This window comes from Elephas maximus, chromosome 11, assembly GCF_024166365.1.
Source record: "Elephas maximus indicus isolate mEleMax1 chromosome 11, mEleMax1 primary haplotype, whole genome shotgun sequence".
Taxonomy (NCBI): domain Eukaryota; kingdom Metazoa; phylum Chordata; class Mammalia; order Proboscidea; family Elephantidae; genus Elephas; species Elephas maximus.
In genome coordinates this window covers 39,566,844-39,583,256 of record NC_064829.1, presented here as the reverse complement: position 1 = coordinate 39,583,256, position 16,413 = coordinate 39,566,844, and the positions used below count along the sequence as shown (strand labels likewise).

At 36.8% G+C, this 16,413-nt stretch overlaps 1 protein-coding gene across 4 annotated transcripts in view; it reads right to left on the bottom strand.

Annotated features, from left to right (window-relative positions):
• Nucleotides 1–3,576: 3,576 nt before the first annotated feature.
• RNF138 (ring finger protein 138) overlaps nt 3,577–16,413 on the bottom strand; it is a 35,944-nt gene continuing 23,107 nt past the window's right edge. For 3 of the 4 annotated variants that reach the window (XM_049902278.1, XM_049902281.1, XM_049902280.1), the window contains exons 3-8: nt 15,343–15,508; nt 13,852–13,967; nt 10,640–10,696; nt 9,686–9,797; nt 7,578–7,685; nt 3,581–5,930 (exon numbers count right to left, since the gene is read on the bottom strand). In XM_049902278.1, coding sequence (XP_049758235.1) covers nt 5,862–5,930; nt 7,578–7,685; nt 9,686–9,797; nt 10,640–10,696; nt 13,852–13,967; nt 15,343–15,508 — 628 coding nt within the window. In that variant the 3' untranslated portion in view covers nt 3,581–5,861. Of the gene's footprint in view, nt 5,931–7,577; nt 7,703–9,685; nt 9,798–10,639; nt 10,697–13,851; nt 13,968–15,342; nt 15,509–16,413 lie in introns of all 4 variants that reach the window. The other variant, XM_049902279.1, reaches the window with a different exon arrangement.

Sequence of the window (16,413 nt, the reverse complement as noted above, 5' to 3'; positions counted from 1 at the left end):
TTGGACTTGTAGCCTACTAGACAGAGAATAAATTTCTCTTCATTAAAGCCATCCACTTGTATTTCTTTGATAGCAGCACTAGATGACTCAGACAACGGGACTGGCTGGGGAAAGAGGATGACTGGTTTAGAATGCATTATCCTATCCACTTTATTGCTGAAATCCTCCTCTGCCAAGGTCACTCCTTGGTAAGCATTCATATGAGATAGAAATATCCTCACTTCTTTGGCCCGTTCAGATTTCTGCATACCTCTTCCCCACACCTCCTTGTTACCAATTTTCCAATCATGTTCCTTCCAAGTCCCTGACCATCCAGCCAAACCACCAAATCAGTACAATTGCCCATCTGGCCATTTCTCCTTCCAAACAAAGTGAACAACCAGGGACACTGCTAGAAGTTCTGCCCATTGGGAGGGTTTCCCTTCACCACTGTCCTTCAGGTATTCCCTGAAAGGGGCTGCAGTGCTGCCACTGTCCACTTATGAGTGATGCCTGCATATCATGCAGAACCATCTGTAAACCAGGCTCGAGTTTCCTCTTCCTCAGTCAACTGATCATAAGAAACTCCCCATGAGGCCACAGGTGTAGATTGGGAGATGGAAAGTAATGTGACAGGGGTGGAGATCATGGCATTTGGATCATTTCCTCATGCAACTTGTGCCTTCAGGTCCTGCTCAAGCCGTATCTCATATAAACCACTTTCATTTAATGATGGAGTGCTGCTCTGCACACCTGACTTTAGGATCCTGTGGGTCACGCAACACCCGGTTCATGATGGGCAGCTCAGGTTACATGGTGACTTGGTGGCCCATGGTTAAGCGTTCAATCTCTACTAAGGCCCAGTAACAAGGCAAAAGCTGTTTCTCAAAAGGAGAGTTATCTACAGACGATGGCAAGACTTTGCTACAAAATCCTAAGCATTTCCACTGTGATTCACCAGTAAGTTCTGCCAAAGACTCCAAACAGCATATCTACTTGTCACTGACATTCCAAGCACCATTGGATCAGCCGGATCATATTGTCCAAGTGGCAGAGTGGCTTGCACGGCAAGCTGGACCTCTCCTGAGCCCCACTCAAACCTAGTAGGCTTTTGAGTCGCTTAAAAAGCCTGAGTAGCACACCCAAATGAGGGGTATGCTGCCTCCAAAACCCAAAGCTCACCAGGCATTGTGCCTCCTTTTTAGTTATAGGAGGGGCCTACTTTAGAAGGAATATCTGGACGTGACCCACACCACCAGACCCCTAGAAATTTCACTGAGGTAGAAGGCACCTGAATTTTTGTCAGGTTAATTTCCCACCCTCTACCTAGCACACAAATGTCTTACCAGTAAGTCCCTCATCGATACTTCTTCCTTACTAGGACCGATCAGTATAATGTCACCAGTGCAAAGGACCAATGTGGCCTCTTGTGGAAGGGAAAAGCAATCAAGGTCCCTGCAGGCTAAATTACGACATAGGGATAGAGTTGATATACCCCTGAAGTAAGACAGTGAAGCTGTATTGCTGGCTTTGTCAGCTGAAGGCAAACTGCGTCTGGTGATCCTTCAAAACCAAAATTGAGGGCAAGGTATTGGCCAAATCGATAGCTGCGTACCGGTCACCAGAAGATGTATTAATTTTCTCAAGCAATCAAACCACAACTGAACAGTAGCAGCAATTGAAGTCACCACCTGTTTAAGTTTACGATAATCCACTGTGGTTCTCCAAGATCAGTTTTTTGCACAGGCCAAATAGGCAAGCTGAATGGGGATGTGGTGGGAATCAGCACCCCTGCATCCTTCAAGTCATTGATGGTGGCGCTAATCTCTGCAATCCCTCCAGGAATACAGTATTGCTTTTGGTTTATCTTTCTAGGTAAAGGCAGTTCTTATGGCTCCCGCTTTGCTTTTCCTACCATAATAGGAAATACTTCACGTCAGGAATCCAGTGTGGGGCTTCTGCCAGTTGCTGAGTCTGTCTACTCCAAAATTATGCATTCTAGAAGTGGGGTAATCACTACAGAAAGGGTTTGGGAACTCACTGAACCCAGTGAGACAGACCTGAGCTAAGACTCCATTAATAGTCTGACCCCCATACACCCCCACTCTGACTGGTGGGCCCCGGTGATGTTTTAGATCTCCTGCAGTTAGTGTCAATTTCAGAGCCAGTGTCCAGTAATTCCTGAAAAATATTTTTCCTCAATGAACACTCATAAAAGGCCATAGATCCCTTTGGGGAAGGCTGGGAGAAAGGTTAACAGTATAAATTTTTGGCAGTGTAGTGGGGGCTCTTCCTCAGGGAGCCTGGCCTCTCCTTCATTCAACAAATTCTGGCTCTATAAACTGGCTCAAATCTGGGAATGGACTGAGGGGCCGTGACACACTATTCTGGTGATTTGTTAGAATGCCATTCACTTGACATAGAATTCTTCTGCTTGAACAGATCAAGTATTTAGATTTCCCATCAATTTCACTGCTAGAGACACCATGAGTAAACAGCCAATGACCTAACTCCATATATTTTGGATGCAGGTAACACCCCTGAGGAAACTCCTCTTACAGCTGACTGGCTGATCACATCATACAGGATGATGACATCAGGTCACAACATGGAGGATGACTGTATCCTTACCTAACTGCCAAATTACATCCTAACTACCAAACTACATCATTACATAACTGCAAAACCACCGAGAATCATGGCCCAGTAGCCAAGTTGACACAACCTCAACCAACCATCACAGAAGCAGGGCTATAAAACCTATTTTCCCAAGGTTCCTCTATCCTTCAATTTCTTAATATCTCATTTTCATTTATCTTTTTTCAAACTTGTACTACATAATTAGAAAATACTGCATAGTAAAAATATTAGAAAATTATTTGCATAATAAAGTAAGCACTTTATTTATATTTCTATGACTTTTATACTACATGTACTACTTCTTCAGGGTCCCACCCTTTTCTACCAATGCTAAAATGTCACCACATCCACTACGGCTGTTTTGAGTAGCAGCCCGAAGCAGTTTCTGTACGTTATGATTCACTAAAGATCGTATTTACTGAGCAGCCCAACAAAAAAAAACCCATTGCTGTTGTTTCCTACTCATAGCAATTCTATAGGTCACAGTAGTCTTTATGGGAACCAACTGCCGCATTTTTCTCCCTTGGAGTGACTGGTGGGTTCAAATCACCAACCTTTCAGTTAGCAACCAAGCACTAAACCACTGTGCCACCAGCATTCCTAATTAACTCAAAAGGCTTTGATACTGTATTAGGCAGTAGGTTCTTCTACCCCCGGTATCTGGCTTAAGGGTTTATTAACCAATTCAGTCAACTGGTTTTCTTCCTGGCTGCTAAGAAGGCTTAAAATTTTTTTACATGGACACTTGATAAAACAGCTTTGTAAGTTGATTAACATTTAAAATAAAGATAAAATAGGTTTATAAAGTAAAATCCAATATACAGCATCAGCATGTGGTAGTGTTGCACCCAATTTTTTAAGTATAAAAAAATGGGTTATCTCCTACATGTCTTTCAGAGTGAGTTATGAGAAATAAATCTTATCATGTTTGCCTCTAGACAAAATTTTAATTAGACACGCAAGTAGGAGAAAACCACTTTTAATTGAAAAATAAAGCAGTACATCTCAAATAAGACTCTGTGTTTAACAGCATAAATTGGAATTTGTTGAGAGAAATGGCTTTCCTAAGTGGCATAGTAAAATTTAGGTATTTGAGTATTACAGTTTCCTTCCTTTATGATGACTCAGCTATAAACATTAAAAAAATTTTTTTCAGAAGTTTAAACTGTCAATCTGTAAAGCCTCTCTATTCCCAATTACTGAGACAAAAGGGGAGATTTTAAACAATCATTCTATATTCAGAAGTTACCAGATAATCACAAATAAAGTCAGTACTTTCCTTATGAAAAAAATCTATTATGAAAGACACACATGACATTAATGATATTAAACTTATCCACAAAATTTCAAAACACAAGTTCATCAATATGATCTTTATCATAGTTTTCCTTTAAAGAAGTTCTCAAATCCCAGAATGGTTTGATTTGACATACTGAAAGTATTAGGCTTTGAAAGAAACTCTAAAGTTATTGTTTTACACTGGAAAAAACAGTGGTCAAAATCTTTTTAAAGAGTTCATTAAACAGCTATTCTTAAAACTACACTCATGTAACTGCAGAGAAAACGTTCAAGCACATAGTAAATACCACTGAAGAATGACAGAACAAACACATAGATAATTAGATGTCTGGCTTTTCTGTGTGATTACTACCACCCATAAATAAAGTCATCACTGTCTGACTGAAAAAGGTTTTTACAAAACTCCACTTCCAAAATTAACATTTTTATTAAATCAAGTTAAAAAATGTTTACTTTAGAAAAGTCAACAAGGGTTTTAACAAAATCAAAATATATCTTTTTATACAATATATGTATATATTAGCAGCAAACTACTTTTGAGATTTTCTTTTATGTTCTTTGAGTTACTTATTTTAAGGAAAGTGTATACAATGTATAGTAGTATGGAATGTCAGCTAGTCCACGTTTCATCCTTTATTCTGTGATTTGGGCCTTCTAGTACATTTATGATTCTCATTAATGAATATTAAGAACAAACCTAGTTTTGACTAAAAAGTAGTGAAACAGAGTGGCTGGTAAAATCTGTCTTACTACTTCATAGTCACACATTATCTTTGAGAATAACAAATGAGCACCATATAAATGTGTGTGTGTGGGTGGGTGGGTGGGTGTGTGCGCGTGCGTGTGTGTGCGTGTGCGCGTAAACTCAACTTTTAAGGTTAATAGCAGCCGACTAGACCACTTGGCATTTGACTTATTTTAATTTGGTGACAGACAAAATTTTAATCAAATCAGATAAACACTTCAATCCTATACTGCCCTTTTTTTAAATCCTTAATAGAAACCATATGTAATCTGACAAACTGTATGTATATATAATGTGCGGCTCTTTAGCTTTGAGTTTCCAAATTCTAATGAAGCCAAACCTCTTATTTAAATATATATTCAGAATATAGTTATCACTAACTGAAAATTTCTAATAAAAGTTTTATCTTAGCTAATCAGAAATACTGGCTATTGAAATATTCTGAGGCCAAAGAGCTGTTCACCAGCTTACTTCATTTTGAGTTTACAAACTAGGCAGCCAAACAAACAAGGTTGAAACTACCAACTGCTCACCAAGGACATAAAATTTTCTCTTGATATTTCCTTCTAATACCAAAAGAAAATATCTTTACAATGAGCTTTTGCTTTTTAAAGAGTTAAATTATTAAAGAAATCTCACTAGCCTTCAAAAATACTAAAAGTTATATAAATACAATTTTCTTAAAGATGAATTCTTCAGCTAGAATCTGTATAAAAAAGTTTACTTTGGATTGTTTCATTTAGCACTTCAAGTTTCCACTCTGCAACTCTGACAACTGGCTCAGCTACGTTTTTTATCAATCACATCTTTAGAATTTACAACTGTGCGTTACCTGTGTACAATAAAGTAAATGTAAGAAACTTCTCCAAATTTCAAAAGCAACGTAATAATGAAAAATTCAATATGAAACATAAAAAAGACAAGGTACAACAGGGATTCCCTTTTCACCATTACATTAGTGAAATACAATTCTCTTTATGCTTTTAAATAAGCTAATGTCATAACTTTCATTTTTTAATTTATTAAGAGGATGAAGTTGTTAGATGGCCCACCTTTATTCTTCAATTAAAAAAACTAATAGACTGAATTAATTTTATTAATATACACATCAAGTTATTGATTGAAATGGTGACTTCATGTAGTTTTCCCCTTAAAGGTGGCACTTGCAGGTACAAAGATGCAGAGATGTCTAGAGCCTTCAGATGTTTACTTGAAAAGATTCCTCAACAGCAGTTTGATATTGGGTTTCCTCATCTAGCTGAAGATTCTAAAAACAGTAACATTTAATATGTCAACAAGAAAAATAAACCCAACTATTCAATACTTACATATCCTGATACACATACTCAGGACAGTTTATGTACAACATACACTAGCCTTTAAAATGTAAGATATAAATACCTGAACTTTAATAAAAAATAAGTTCAGTTGTAATTATGTAGGAATAGCTGATAATCAACAGGAAAGATGAGCAGAGAATGAAATTTGAGAATTATGTTGCTTTATGATAATTCATTGATTAGAGGTATAGTTAACTGTAACCCATATAAGTGATAAATTTTGTGTCATCTCTAAATGCCAACTGTCTGAAAATAAGTTCATTTTAGAGAAATATTAATAACTGAATAACAATAGCTTAACCATAACATGAAGCTAAAAAATGCAATTCACTCAATCTTACTTATAACATTACTCCTTATCTTAAAAAATTCTATTTTCCGTACTTTCCATCAAAATAGCTTTTGACATTTATGTTTTTCTATAGTAATGTACAATAGTCTGACAATTAGATCAATAGCAACTCAGAGATTGTTTTTTCAAACATTCTCCAAAGTAACCTTTCTTACAATGATAATTTAAGAATAATCTACAATTATTTCATTAAAATGCTAGAATAGAGTACATCTGAGTTTTACACATATCTGAATTGTTACTTTGAAGTAGTATGAGTAAAAAATGCAAAATCCTACAAAACAAAAAATAACATTTAAGAAGAATGATGGAATTTCAACATTAATTGCAACCCACATAATAAATTATGTGTCATCTCTAGATGCCAAACGCCTGAAAGTAAGTTCATTTTAAGGAAAATAACATATATTAGCAGTGAATTCTGTTCATGCCACTGCCAGGACTGCACATGCCTGTGCTTATTCCCTAAACTGTAAAACAAGTATCAGCCATTCTTTGTCAGAATTAATCTTGAATTCGATAAGGTTTTAATCACACCAAATTTTAATAAGATGCAATTTCTCAAACAGTAAAACATAACTCATCACCGAATTAAAAAAAAAAAATTACTCACGACACATTGGAGAAGTAGAAATTAATCCACGTTTTGCTTTGGGCGTGCATTTTTACATTATGTAACTTCCCTTATTAAAAAAACCCGACCCTGTTAAAGCAGTCAACTAAGGCCAGGGTCCACTATCCAACCTGGCTTCACCTGATGATGAGGCTCCGTCATCTTTAAAAAGAATGTGTCTCACATGCTGGATGTGAGAATCTATCACAGTGGGCTCAACAAGCAACTTACATTCTCCTTCCTATGTTGTTATCAACTTTACTTCTCTAGTAGGTACAATTTTCCCTTAAAACTAGACAGAGTTTTCATATAAATCAAAATTTCATATAAATTTTGTATTGATCATCTTTCATATAAATTAAAATTTTATTAATCTGGTGGTTTGCTTTTCCTCTGTCAATTGTCTCTCTAGTACAGAGATGGAGGGTAAATTCAACTTGTACCACTTCTACAAGCCAAATTTCACCTCTCTAACATCAGAAACAGAACTTACTTTACATTCATGAAATATCACACAACAGCTTGCTTCAAACTCAAGTCTACATTCAAAACATTAATTTAACTTGAATATTTAAATGGTATTTTCTTAATCCTGAAGAAATTACTTACCACAAATTCTCCATAATCAAACTGATGTCTTTGATTTAGATGACTAACGAAATTTCTAGTAATCTGGCTAGGATCTCCCCAAGGAAGAGACACACAAATAGGACACGTCTATGAGAGAGAGATTGCTTTAGATAGAAAGGAATTAAAATAATCAAAAACTATAATTACTGGGGGTATTAAAACAACATAGGCTTATGTTTCCTAAAACATCTATATGAAAACCATTTCTAAGGGCCAAATTCCACAACTAGATAATTTCCCAACCAAAGTACCTTAGATAAATAAAAATTACACTCATCTAACACACCACAATAAAAAGAGATCTTGGACATTTTATTACTTAATCTCTAATTACATAACTGTTTCAATAGAAACACCACATCCAGCCCTTAGTAACAACAATTATAATGATAAAACCTGAAACTCATATTCCAACTCATAGCGACCCTATAGGACAGAGTAGAACTGCCCATAGGGTTTCCAAAACCCAAAAACCCAGGGCCCTCGAGTCGATTCCAACTCACAGTGACCCTATAGGACGGAGTAAAACTGCCCCATAGAGTTTCCAAGGCTGTAATATTTACAGAATCAGGCTGCCACATCCTTCTCCTGCAGAATGGTTAGTGGATTCGAACTGCTGATCTTTTAGTTAGCAGCCGAGCACTTTAACCAGCGCACCACCAGGGCTCCTAATTATGATGATAACCAAAAACCCACTGCCATCAAGTCAATTCTGACTCATAGTGACCCTAAAGGACAGAGAAGAACTGCCCCGCAGGGCTTCCAAGGCTAAAAATCCTGATAGAAGCAAACTGCCACATCTCTCTCCCACAGAGCAGCTGGTGGATTTGAACTGCCGACCTTTTGGTTCGAAACTGAGTGTTTTAACCACTGAGCCACCAGGGCTCCTCATTAAAATGACAGTTACCATTAACCACCTACGATGTACCTAATATGTGATCTCATTTGATCCATACGGTAACTGTGATATAATTATTATTAGCTTCATTTCATTTATAAGTAAAATGAAATAAACATTAAATTGTATCCTTCAGGATTTTTTTTTGTACTTTTTAATTGCTACAATGTTCCCTTAAGATTATAAATGAAGTAAATTACGAAAAGTGAATGGATTACATATTGAAATGATATAAAAAGAAACTTAGTAGTTGGACTCTAGCAAAAGTTTATGATACATTGAACATTTTGCAGAAATTGATAAAAATTTAGTAATCCAATATAAAGCATTAAGTGAAATCTCTGTCATAAGAGAATTTTGTTTTACTGGAAATATCTTTGGCACTACATTTGTTTACTTAAATAAATGACCATCTTCTAATGAGCAAAGCAGGTAGTATCTCCAAGTGTTTAAAGGCCTCGGAGAGTTACCGGGGCATGTGATTTCACAATTTCTTCTAACTATCTCCACTAGGACAGCTTAGCAATTATCCATAATCCTTATTTTACTTAAAATGTTTTCCTTCTATTCTTATTCCTGAAGAAAATATATATCAAACGTTCAGCTGAAAGGGAACTATCACTTCTAGATCAGTTTCTCCTGTTTCATCCACAGCTGAAACAACTGACCGGTGAAACTTATGTTTCAAATGAGGACCATTAACACACTGCTGGGACAATGCACTCAAGCTCTATATCCCTCGTTCATCAAACAGGTCTCATTACTTTATCTCCTCAAAAACTGCATTCATATACTACATCCTGCAAGGATACAATTAAAAATACCTACTAACTTTACCTTACTTATAGGTGTTTTCACTGTAGCTGACCCACCTGACTGGATCGTTGCCTGCATCCTACAGAGCAAGAAACTCAGAGGCCCCAGTAATAAATCTCGGGTTCAGCTTCCATACTTCCTTCTTCTCTCAGTTATTACCCTTACAGTAAGCACTTTTTTATAGTGTTACTGGAATTTTAAATACCTCATTTTGCTTCACAATCATCAGGCATTTGTTGATAAACACCTACCAAATTGACAATGCCCCTTCAATTTACATCAATTACCTTCCTTTGTTGCTCAGGTGAAGTGAAATAAATGGAACAGCCTGCTTTAATTTAGGCAGATGACTGTCTTAAACATATGTACCTACCACAGGAACTATTTGAAAGAGGTGATTACTGTTACAGTGATCCAGTAAACGCTGTCTGGTAAAATTTGATTCTTGACACAATGGACACTTAAAGGTGGGATGCCCAGAAGAACTATAAAACAATGTTAAACGAAGAATATTTAATTCAAAATCAAAACATAAAAATGATGCACTTCTACTTTTTAACCAATTATAAGTTTCTTTTTTAAGTTATAATTATTTGACTGTTCAACTATTCTCTCATTTTGAAATAACTGTTTACAACAAATAATCTAGAACAGAGGTTCCCAAAGGTTCCCAGTTGACAGCGCCCTTAGTATCTCGGTAAAAATTTTTTCACAATGCCTCTAGGCCACACGCAGACACACACACACACTTAACAACTTCATTTATTAAGCAGCTATCGCCAATTTAATTATAGTAGTTTGTGTGGTGCCAACAGATGTCACTGTGTGTTCCTTGAAAATCTAAAATATCTTGTGGCACCCCAGTTTGGAAATCTTGTACCTAAGACCTTGAAATGTTTAAAAGATTTCCATCAATGTCTTATCTTTAATATATCCCAGTCCCTAGGAATCTAACATACAAAATTGCTAGGAAAAGTGGAGAACAAAGCACTGACTACTAGAATGAAAACACTTCAGAAACAATTTGAGGGTCATGCATCACTGGGTTTAATACCTTTGAACTGCAGCAAGGGATAGTTCAATACTGACAATTCTACCTGAATCGTGCATGGAAGAAACCTGACCACAGTGAAAATAGAGAGCTAAGCTCTTCTGATTTAACATGGGAGCACTGAACGCAGCAACTGAACATTTTATTTCCCAACTGCTAACTTCTAACACTATGTCTGGTGATTTAAATGAATAAATAAAAAGTTTAACTTAAAAATCCATTATTTCATAAAGTGATAGATGTTACTTACTAAAGCAGAATTTTTCAAAAGCTTACCTTGTATTCTCTTGGTAAGTTTCTGTGTTATCAGATGTGGATGTTTCACTCCGATTACTTAAGAAGTGTGGGGGAAGGAGTTAATGCCACAAATAATAAAGAACATAAAAGATTCATTAATTTGAACTCCTAAAGAAGACTGGTCTGAATTTGTTTTGTAAGTCTGAACTTCAAATAGTGTTGAACTTTGAAATCATTACGGCATGAATTACTTTTTCAAGTAAATTAAGATAAGACAGCTTAATAGATCCTCAGTGTCCTTTAAAATTAGTTTATGCACAATTACAAGAGTATAGAGAAAACAGAATTTTGCAAAAATATCTTAAATCCATAGCATGAATAATCCCCCTGGTCCTTTAGACTTTTATATTAAGATATTCCTCTATCTAGAACAGTAAGTTTTTGAAAACTGGAATAAAATTAGGAATTCATGAACTTTTGACTCTTAACTAGGATGTGATCTAAGGCTGCAGACTCCAAAGTGGAGCACGTTTAAGAAAATAATTGAAATTTCATTGTTTATATATTTTACCCCCAAAAGGAAAGAAACTAGGAGAGGCGAGGCCAAGATGGCAGAGTAGTCAAAAGGAAAAAACCAGGCTCCACTAACATTTAACATACAGAACACCATGACATCCTCACGCAGTCCCTATGCCTGAGTCACATGCTATATGGAATAGCAGAGGAATCCTGAGGCAAGAGCATACATTCCGTCCATACAGGGACCGTCCCCTATGTACTATAAAATTTAATCTATGTGGTCAATTTTATAAAACGAGGCCTTTCAACAGAAGAATATTTACAATAGCAATGAAATAGGTAGTGGCCCCCCAAATTATTTGTACCACACAGAAGTTTGCTAGTTATCTCAATACTGGAGTTAAGTAAAAATGTTTAAAAAACTGGCTATTCATTTTTCTCCCGGTCCTATAAGGTGCTAATATTATCATCACCACCACCCTTTTTTTAATTAACAGATGAGAAAACTGAGGCACAGTTTCTTACCAAAAGTCATACAACAGTAAGTGACAGCTGGAATTTGAACCCAGGTAGTCTGGCTCCATCCCTTCATTTTAACCACTAAATTATATTGCTTCTCAAGGACAGCAATGATATGATGCAAGAAACTCATCATGGCTAGGGTATATGGGAAGCCTTGGTGGCATAGTGGTTAAGAGCTATGGTTGCTAACCAAAAGGTCAGCAGTTAAAATCCACCAGCGGCTCCGTGGAAACCGCTCGGCAGTTCTACTCGGTTCTATAGGGTGGCTATGAATCGGAATCGACTTGACAGCAATGGGGGGGTATATGGTGCAGTGGTGGGTAGCCAGGAAAAAGAAAGGCTTAAAAGAGAGCCAAAGGCCAGATTAGAAAAGAATTTGTTATTGGATGTGAGATCATAAAACCCTTTGAGAATCTTGACGCCTTTTTTCCAGAAAATATACACATACACAAAATTTGGCAGTTTTAGGGAGTTCACAGAGCCCTTAGCTGGTCCATGGGACCAAGGCGAAGAAACAACGGCTACAGAGCCATGAGAAGTCACTGACAGAGTACAGGGAGAAACGTATAAGGACAAGGAGAAAGAGACAGGAACTGCACTTCTGAAACATTGCTTTGGCAACAGAATACAGCACAAATTAAAGGAAGACAAAGCCATAGAGAAGGATGAACAACAAAAAGACTACTGCAGTAATTCAAGAGAGTTGATGATGGCTTGAACTAAGGAAATGCCTATACAGATGGGAAAAAAGCACAGGTGAGGAATACCAACGTTAGTCATCAACAGTAAATATGACCAACTGGATCACCGGAGTCAGGGAAAAAGATATGTCCTGAGAAGAAAAATTATTTGGTAATTTAACAAGTCATATATACAGACCTAGGAACTGTGCTAACAAGCTAGAGATACAATGTTAAGCAAGGCAAACACCAACCCCACACTTAAAAACTTAATCTAGTGGGCCCCAAAACAAATAAATGATAGGTAACTACAATATAGCAGAAGTATAATAATAAGTTAAGCACAAGGGGTGAAGGAACCCAAGAGGACTAAAGAATCATAAGATGCAAGTGACCAATTTAATCCAATGACACTAGGAAGCCAAATAAAGTGACCTAAAGCAATTTTGTAGACTAGGCAATCAGAAAATTACTAAAGACCTTTACCAGAAGAGTTTCAACTGAGGGATAGGAGAGAAGCCTGACTGCAGTTTTGATGAATGTAGGCTGCATAAGTGTGGTTCCAACCCAAAACCTGAAAATTAGCAACATGAGTTGTGAAATGAAACACTAGTGAAATAAAACCTGACAGACTCTCCTTAACACAGTCTCCTGGGAGCCTTTCTACAATAGCAGCAACACTGCCTTTCTTACACAGTAATACGTGTGCTTGATATTGAGCTTTTCAAAATTAAAGAAGGCACTGTTTAGGGATACACGCCTGGGTAGTAATACTATAAAGAAAAGGAATGAATGAACCAAATAGGACAGTGGTTACCTCTGGGAGTGTGAGGGTGGGGTTAGGGCTTCAAATGGGCAGGGGCTCACAGAAGATACTAATGTTCTATTTCTTGACCTAGGCTGGTGAATAACTGGGTATTTGTTTTATCACTATTTTTTAAACCATACATGTGCATTTTAGCCATTTTTCTCTGTAAAACATATTTCATAAAAAATTACATATACATATAAATCAAATCAAAACTTAGTTAAAAGAAAAGACAAATACAACTAAGAATTTAATAGTACTATGTCACACTTTTACATGACACTTTACTATTAGAATAAATAAATCCAGTCTAAAAATTTTAAAAAACTCAGTCTATTCCTTAAATAGCACAGAAAAAAAGATTCTAGTTTGTAAATATACTACTGAAAGGGGTTTTCTCCAGTTTTCCAAAAACTGTAGTTATAAAATCAATTAAAGAAAATAATCTTCAACCCCCAAGTCCACTGTTTTACCCACAGAATGTAGATTCTGAGACTGATTTTAAACAATACACACTTAAATATATCATGAAGTTGACATCCCAGATATAATTTTATACAAAGGCCAAATAAAGACTGAAGACAAATTACGTAGCTTGGATACCTGGCAATTTCCTTAAAACACACACAAACAGAACAAAAAATACCTTATCAAACATAGTTCCCTAAACAATTTCCATTTCAATTATAAAAATTCTCTTTTTAGTAATGAACATTGCTTACCTGTTCCCTACTGAATCTTGAGAGATCTGAAAGTTTGGAATGATAGAAGAAACGCCATATTCATCCTGATACTTCTTACAAGATTTGTAATGGTGTCTCATGCGATAGAATTTAATCTGTAAATTATTGATTAAAAGGTAAAATGATTTTTAACTTGGAAAAGAATTCACAAGATTTGAGATACTGTCAACAACAGAAAAAAAAATTACTAAATATTCCATTTAAACAAATTTGCTTTTTGTTTTTTTAAGTAAATGATTTAATCCTTCAACCCAGTGCGGACGAGTCGATTCCAACTCATATTGACCCTATAGGGCAGGACAGAACTGCCCCATAGGGTTTCCAAGGAGCGCCTGGTGGATCTGAACTGCTGACCCTTTGGTTTGCAGCCGTAGCACTTAACCACTGCGCCACCAGGGTTTCCTTAATCCTTTAGAAGCTGAAAATAAGTAATAAATTTCCATCTGTCAGTTTCAGCGACGATGGAGAATGGCCCATTTGCCCAGGCTCAGCACAAAAAAACATTAAAAACAAATTTTATACTTGAGCTTTGAATGGCTAATACTTATAGACCTAAATAAAACTCTAAGAAGTTGCCTCGTACTACTAAGCATTTCTTTATTCTTTACCGCAACCTGGCATAGTTAGAAGGAGCTTAAAAAATTAAGTTCCCAGGTAAACACTTGGCACATTTTTCAGTTTCTCACTGAGGAGGAGAGCCAGAATCTCTCGAGTATGTTTTCCAGCTTCACTCCATTGCCCTGTCAGTTAAACGCCTCCTTCAAAGAGATGGAAAAGCAGATCTGACTTGGGTGAATGCATGAAATAGCAACTAGTTTTGCTCAGTGACTCAATCAGCTGTTAGAAAAAACGTCTGCGGTAAATCCACGACACAGGGATATATTCAAAGCCTAACCACCCTTCACCATCTTACTTCTCCTTCAAAGATGGAACTCTAAAACCCAGACTGAAAAATTAATGCCAGCTTTTTGCCAACACCTAGTTTTCCCGCCTGTTCCTTAAAAACTAAACTGTTTTACCAAATATTTTGTAATTTCTTAAATAAATACATAAAATGGGCAGCTAAAAAGTTCCTTACCTACACAAATCTTTTTGGTCAAACTATTAATATTTCTATGCGCAAAGTTGAATACTGATGTTACTGCTAGAAATTAAGGGTTGAGTTTTGTATCAGAATGGGATTTGAATGAGTTAAATGCTAGCTTGCTCATTTAATTCATACAATCAATGAGCAATTAGAAAAAAATACCATGTAAAAAATTATGGTGAATTCGGATTATGTCGGGCTCTGTTCTCAATAAATTAATAATCTAGTGAGGTCTAAGGTCACAGCTTTTTTTGGCCTTTTCTACTCAACTGCCAACCTAAATAACTTCTTTCTCTTTAAGACGGTACCCACTTCAAAAGCACAAGCAGGAATTTCAGACAAGAAACAACTCTCAAAGGAGAGCTGTATCACATTTACTTTACCTGTTTCGCACAGCATCTGCAGCTACCAGAAAACTTCCTCATGATATTTTCAAGGTCTAAAGCCCGTTCAGGACATGCTCTCTCTCTTCTAGTCACGTTTCCACGACAGAGGGGACAATGTACTCCGCCTTCTCTCATTGCAGTCAGGAAACATTTTCTACAGAAACTAAACCAAACATTTGTGACACGTTAACTAGAGAAAAAAATTACTCTTTTTCATTTCTATGATTAAAATCAAACAAGCGAGGGGGGGGAGGCTAGGGTCGGGAGGACAGGCAGGACAACCCTGCTTCCCCTTGGGTCACGCTCAACAGGAAGTGGTGCCTGAGCCCACTGTGGAGAATGCAAGATGGGGACTTCCCCAAACATTAAAAGAGCAAACAAAGTTTTATCACACTGAGCTAAGTGGGGTGGGCGGTCCCAACACACCCCCACCCCACCAGACAGGCAAGCTTCCCACCACGTGTGTCCCCAGGCGCACTGCCTGCTGTCTGGCAAGGGGCCCTCGCAGAGGTGTCACCATATCTGTGGGGCAATACAGGGGCAAGCAGGCTGGCATCCTGACAGTCTGGCCCCTTGAATATCCTACTAGGCTCTAACACCATCCAGACGTTACTCATTTTCCTGGTTTTATTCATTGAACGGGTATATTAAAATGCAAGCCTAAAAAACAAAATCTTTGCCATTAAAAAAATTGATTATGGATATTTATTCATGCTAAGTAAGTTAGGGTATTCATACGTACATATAGCGCAGAATTTAAAAAACCGCACGTGTTTCTGAGAGTGTAAGACTGGTAACTGGACTAGGTGGGAATATAAAAGAAATTATACTTGAGTCTGCTTTACAACTTTTTGACATAGTATATGAAAAATATATATTAACATTATATAACATCACAAGAAGCATGGTACGAAGGAAGAAATACATCTCTTACTGGCTCTGCCATTTAGTAGCTGTGTGATGTCATGCAACACATTTAACCACAATGAATCTCCATTTCTTCCCTTTATAAAACAAGAGAGGGGCCTACATCAACTTTTGTCTCAAATCCATGTACTTTAAGATGTT